This window comes from Argopecten irradians, chromosome 2 (assembly GCF_041381155.1).
Source record: "Argopecten irradians isolate NY chromosome 2, Ai_NY, whole genome shotgun sequence".
In the NCBI taxonomy this organism is placed as follows: Eukaryota; Metazoa; Mollusca; class Bivalvia; order Pectinida; family Pectinidae; genus Argopecten; species Argopecten irradians.
This window is the reverse complement of record NC_091135.1, coordinates 29,205,777-29,212,323: the sequence shown is the minus strand read 5'-3', so window position 1 is coordinate 29,212,323 and position 6,547 is coordinate 29,205,777. Positions and strand designations below refer to the sequence as shown.

Here is a 6,547-nt window from a genome sequence, read left to right as displayed (position 1 = left end):
CCATGATTCATCACCCATCATGGAAGCAAGGAAGAGGATGGAGGATGTAGGCTGAAGATGTAAGCATTATATCTACTCCTAATGCAATGTTTATAGTAATGTTTTCACATTGATGCATGCTTCCATAAAATGAAGACAAGATTATCTAAATTTTATAGCAATCCCACAAACTCGTTGTGTATGATTGACGTAGCATGATTGCCTATTTCCGTAAGTTTATCATTCCAGCCAAATTTTGATCGACATCAATTTTGACAAGCAATTATATTAGATACAAATTGGCCAATTGATATTCTCATTGATTTTTTGTGTGGAATTTAACTGAAAGATTATTCTATATTATGAGCTATTGACTTTAAATATTAGTCACTTACACACTGAGATTTGGACAATCCCTGTCAGTGACTACTGATTGTGGGGGTGTATCTATCCACTTTGTGAATATAGTGTCCACTTCATTGTCTAATAACGGTTACAATAGTGTGGTTATAATTGGAAACACTTATTTTGACTTCATTGTATTTTAACAATTCTGCTTGTTGTGTATCGTAGCTAAGTAACAGTGCATTTTTATCTGATCATGACAAGTTTCTAGTCAAGTTTGTTAATGAAAGACCTAACACTAGACGAATTCGATAGATTTTTTGGCAAATGAAATAAGAATTTTATTTAAAAAAGCATGTCACACGCAAAATAATCATTAATGTTGTAGATTATAATCAATCTTTAACAGGACATTCAGTAGACCTCTTGAGAGTTTGTTTTTGATTCTAAAAGATAGATTTGACTCTTGGGTTTGAAGCACATATCTATTCATCATAGGTTATGACTCTTGATTTCTAAGAAATGATTTGACTTCTGAAACTGCTTAAAGATAAGGGTCAACAGGCCTGACCTATTGATGCCCTATTCAATATTATTTATGATGTTAATTAATTGACTATATATATAAGGTCATTGTAGATTTAGGCCAGAAAGATATACAGATCTGAGAGACAAGTCATTTATGAGTATGATGGTTTAAAAGAAATATTTTAATGAATGATTACTATTTTTTTCAGTGCTACAGTCTCTTCATGGGACTTGAGCAATGCAAAACCATGGGTTGATTACATAAGCCTTTCCTGTTTAAATTTTGTGTAATTATGGCACTACAAAGGAATGGTAAGCCATAAACTAAGGAACATTTATATAAATTCAAATTGAGTTGAGCTTAGAAGAAATGGCTGAAGCTATACCTCATTCTCCAGCTGATTATACAGCAGCAGATGATTTATCACTACCAGCACCTGCATCACCAATGATGTCGCATTTAAATCCATTACATATCCGAGAGAGAAGCAACAGCGAGTCTGATATCACATCTCTAAGTCCACAAAACTTGTCCTGTCTGGAAGTGGACAGAAGTTTTGTAGACCTTTCAAAAGACAGTACGATCACAGTTCAGTGGGACATTAAAGAGGATGTGGGCTCCAATGATCTCATTGGACTTTATCCATCAGGTAAACCAACTTCCAGTTCAATGAGATTCTTAATTACCAATAACCCCCTTATATATATAATTACATTGTTGTATTATTGAAAGAGTGTTATGTCATGATAAGTTAATTATTAAGCATTATACAATATGTGACGAGAACAATGATGATCACGTCCCAAAAGTCTTTTAAATGTCCAAAACATTATTATACAAAAAGTTTCCCATGTATATGATATAATTGGATAATTTGGAGACCTTACATAGTCAATGAATTTGAATTATTACAGTTCATCCATGATCTTACCTGAAAATCAAAAATTAGAAATAATTAGTTTGTTCTTGATCATTCTCCTAGCAGAATATAATTCTAATGTTTTGTATGGAAATAAATTGTGTATTGCAAGCATTAATTTTGTTTAAAAAGTTATGTACATATCCAATGAATTATTTTGTGTTTATTTTAAGGTGAGACTGATTCCTCCAAGTTTCTGGACAGTAAGAATCGGGGTGTGAATGGTGGACAATCAGGTCAGATACTGTGGGATTTGACTGAAGTCATCCACCACTTTACTGATGGTAGGTACACAAAATAGTTTTGTTAAAGCTTAAGGTAGTCACACATTTACATACAGTATAATGTTAAAGCTTAAGGTAGTTACTAATTTTTTTTTTTTTCAGTTTTTTTAATAGTTAATCAATGTTGTACTTTGTTCTTGTCAGAAATCAGTCAGAAATCACCAAACCTAGAAACTCTGAAAATAATGCTTATTAACTCAATAGCAATCAGCTTTGTTTTCCTAACATAACAAGATGGAATTTACAGGTGTCCAGACTCCTACACACTTTGACTTATATTTTTAATGGTGCCTTTTGAACTGATGCTATTATTCTTCATGAATGTAGTAATATCATGTAATTATCAAAGTAAATATAAACTTTGTTTTATGTCGATCGATTGTGAAAGAAGTTGTAAATTTATACAGATCACTTTTGATGGCACAAATGTAAACACACAAGGGGTGTTAAAAGTGGGAGGAAATCAGAGAAAATCCATGTGTTGTTATTGGCTGCATTTTACTAATGTTTTACTTGTCATGCAAGTCCATGACATTCTCGGTTGTTTTTACATTCTTTATCAGGTTAAGGTAAATGTTAGACTTGAGGTACTAAAGAATACGGTGCAGAAATAATGTCTCTTAAGTTATACATGGATGCAGTACAATGAGCCATAATCTTCTACATGGGAAAGACACTTGTATTTGCTGTTGTAAATTTTGTTTTGACAAAAATTTTTTGTTGTTGTAGTGGAATCCCGCATCACATTCAAGTATTTTCTGGGAACCACTGGAGAGTTAGTGGCTACAAGTCAGTCAGTGTGTGTAAAGAATCCAATGGTGACCTCACAGGTAAGTCTAACACACATAACACAACACAGATTGTCCTGAAATCTTTGGGGTCAAGGTTGCAAGGATTGTAAGATGAGGATGGTAATCGCGACTTTAGAGGAAGAATTGGAAATTATGTTGCCTTTGCATTTAGTTTGACAAAATTATGACAAAAAATTCGAAATAGGGACATCTTTTTATTTTCCAAGAATGAAAATTGTGTAGGAAAGAACAAGAAAATCTGTTTGGAACTGCATACATATTCAGAAAATAACTAGTGAATTGTTAGAAAAACTGCATGCTCTTCTGAATGGTTCCGAATATAATGTTTGCACTGCTTTGTGACTACTGTAGCAATCTGTGTACCTGTCAAATATATTCGTAACAAGTAATGGTTCTCTAATTATTCATGGTCATATCATTTAATGACGGAACCGTAAACTTGATATAGATCCTTATCCTATGACGACCATAAACTGGACATAGATTCCTATCTAAGACTATGATTAATAAATTACCTCCTATCCACCATCTGTTTTTTAACACATCTTTCGTGTAGAGCAGTAAGTTGAGTAACTGTTCTTCCGAATAAACATAGTTTAGAGAATAGGAGATTATATTTATTCTGCCACAAAATCACTTCAAAGTGACTTGAAATCAATCACTTTAAGTGCTGGTTTTTGTAACCAAGTTACTTGACCATGAATCAATCAATAACATGATGGCTATGATGTTAAGACAGGGTCAGTCCAGATATCTACTGATGATCAAAAATGTTTGGAACATATTCACAAACAGGATTCAATACATCAAACAAATGTCATTTCAAATAGTTCAGATGGCTCTCATATAAGTAACTCATTCTATCCCTGAAGACACATTTGGAATGATTTTGGCTGTTCTGATTCAAGGACAGGAACAGTTCATTTTTTAATTCCAGGGACCGGTGAACATGTGAACAAAGAGAACGAAAAGTCCCATCATTCTTGCTTTGAATGGAAAAGACGATTGTTATAGTACAGCACATAGTACAGTATGAATTATTGGTTGATTTATCTCAGTTCATTTATCTCAGTTACAAAATCAGAATAGAGTGGATGGAAAGTGGAATGCCAGGAGATTGGGCAGGTGACCTCTGACCTTTTCATGTCTATGTTGGGGGATTGAACCTCGGCCAGCTATACATAGAGTTAGAGGTGAAAGGCAAATGGCTGATTGGTACTTCAAACTAGGTATATGGTTCCATCCAGGTGAAGGGATGTGTCAAATTATATAATAATTAGGACCTACATTCTGGCCATTGACTCCTATGATATAATTAAGGCACTGTAACTTCTTACTTGGTAAAAGGGTTCATCTAGGATGAGACGGAATGTCACATACTAATACATGTATCAGGTTATTATGACACATATTTTGACCTTTGACAGGCTGCCATCTTTGATTTTTTATAGTTGAAGTTTGTTACCGCTGTTTATCAAAAAATTACTGAAGAGATCTGTGTCAAATATCATGTAGGTTCTCCTAGGACCCTAGGTGTGCATATTGCTTATTTGGGATGATCGGCTAACAAGATGGCCGACAGGCCGTCATCCTGGATTTTGATAGTTGAAGTTTGTTATTGTTATTTCTCAGAAAGTAATGAGGAGATCTTTCTCAAATCTCATATGTAGTTTGAAGTTGAAGTTTGAAAAGCAGTGGAAAGATCCTTGTTTCCATTGTCAGACATTAATGATAAATCATTCTTTGGCGGGTACCAAGACCCCTCTGGGATCTCTTGTTGCACAGTCCTTTCCGTCTGTCTGTGGTCAGTTCACCTCAAATTTATTAGTTCTCTAAACTCTAAAATATACATGTTTCAAGAATGATGCTATGTAGTATTTTTCCAATTGAAAACGTACAGCCCCTGAAATTAATGAGTAAAAAACTTGCTGGCCATACTTCATGCACCATCCGTAAACATTTCATTCAAACAACTACTTTTCATTAATCAAAAAGCCTATGTACTGTTAATTGTCTGTAGCATGCTGGGATGAAGGGCTACCAAGTTTGTTTAAACGAATGACCTTGACCCACATTAAAGGTCACATGGGGTCAAATTGACTAAAAATTTTTAACAACCCCTTGTCAATAAATACGAGGCATTGAGACCTGATATTGGCACTGCAGCATGCTGGGATGAAGGCTACCAAGTTTGTTCAAAGTAATGAATGATGTTGACCACCATTCAAGGTCTCATGGGTCAAAATAAGCTGATATATGTATGGAATTATTATGAAACATATTTTGAATATATCATAATTACTGATGCATATTTTGCAGAATAAGGGGACTGGAAGTATGCTTATAAGCCTGGTAATTGTTTAATAAGGTAATTGGTGAAAGATGAACTTTACAGGTCAAACATGCCTCATTATACTGTGGCTTTATATCAGTTATACACATGGTAAGGGAGGATAATGCCATCTGAATCAATGCCTCTGTTGTCTGCTATGATCTTCAAATCTTCTACCGACAACTTGTCCTTAAAGATGCCATCAAAATTTAGATTTGTACAATGGTCAAAGTTTAGATATTGTCTAATGGTAAGAATTTAGAGATTGTCCAGTGGTCAAAGTTTAGATATTGTCCAATGGCCAGATTTTAGAGATTGCCCAATGGTCAAAGTTTAGATATTGTCCAATGGTCAGATTTTAGAGATTGTCCAATGGTCAAAGTTTAGATAACTGGAAAATAGTTACATGTATATAGGAATTTCTAAAGATTGCAAATAGACGAGTTGTTTTCAAAACATTTGATTGCCATGGTAACAAAATGAAGTATCCCAAATTTGTGTACAGATCCTTGTGAGAATTACAATTTTCAAAAATATCATGTCCTTTGGTTCTTTTGTAGTCAAGAAAGGTAGATGGGGTATTTGTTTGTCATTGGCCAATGTCAGTTCTATTTTCTTTCAATGAAAAGGGTATTGCTTCTTCAAAAAAGCTATTTACCAGTAAGAATTAATTGTGCTATGTGTTTTTAAGGCTTTTATAATTAGATATTGAAAACTTATCTGTTTCACTATCAATCTCCAGGTAAATAAAACTTGTGAATGATCCAATATACTGAAGTGTTCAAACTGGATTGCAGGTGTTGGATTTTGCTGTTAATCTATAACATTACATAATATACTATCAAGAAATAAATAATCCTACCATGTCTTTTCTATGTTAATTGCCTTATTTGACCTCAAGCAACACTAAATTAGAGGTAATTACAGCTGCTATTTCTTTACCTACAGTGAGAAATCTATAAAAAGGTGTGATTGCTTTGACATTTGATAGCTGAACCATTGTCTGTACATTCTATAATACCAGTAAATAGTCTGAGTAGAACAAAAAATGGTAAGATGAAGCAATATTTAAAAAATAGTAATTAAAACTCCATTAATTTGGAATACTTTGTTGGGCCTAAGCTAAATAACCTAGTGCGATTAACAAAACATTTGACCACACATCTTTTATATTTCAATAAGTAAGTAAACTAATTTATTTAAGTCAACAAGCTTAAGAAATGCTTACAACTTATCATGTGAAAAAAGTGAAAGTTATCGTCACAGATCTGACCTGTATAATTAACAGACATGTATACATGGTTCATTTTCCTTTGAAAAGGGACCAACATAGAATGGGCACTTGAG

The 6,547-nt window shown here is 33.7% G+C and overlaps 1 protein-coding gene across 4 annotated transcripts in view; it reads left to right on the top strand.

Moving 5' to 3' along the window:
- The first annotated feature begins 2 nt into the window (after positions 1 to 2).
- Positions 3 to 6,547, top strand: part of LOC138315061 (E3 ubiquitin-protein ligase HECW2-like) — a 51,008-nt gene continuing 44,463 nt past the window's right edge. For 3 of the 4 annotated variants that reach the window (XM_069255794.1, XM_069255793.1, XM_069255791.1), the window contains exons 1-4: positions 4 to 59; positions 1,062 to 1,502; positions 1,946 to 2,056; positions 2,786 to 2,886. In XM_069255794.1, coding sequence (XP_069111895.1) covers positions 1,223 to 1,502; positions 1,946 to 2,056; positions 2,786 to 2,886 — 492 coding nt within the window. In that variant the 5' untranslated portion in view covers positions 4 to 59; positions 1,062 to 1,222. Of the gene's footprint in view, positions 60 to 1,061; positions 1,503 to 1,945; positions 2,057 to 2,785; positions 2,887 to 6,547 lie in introns of all 4 variants that reach the window. The other variant, XM_069255792.1, reaches the window with a different exon arrangement.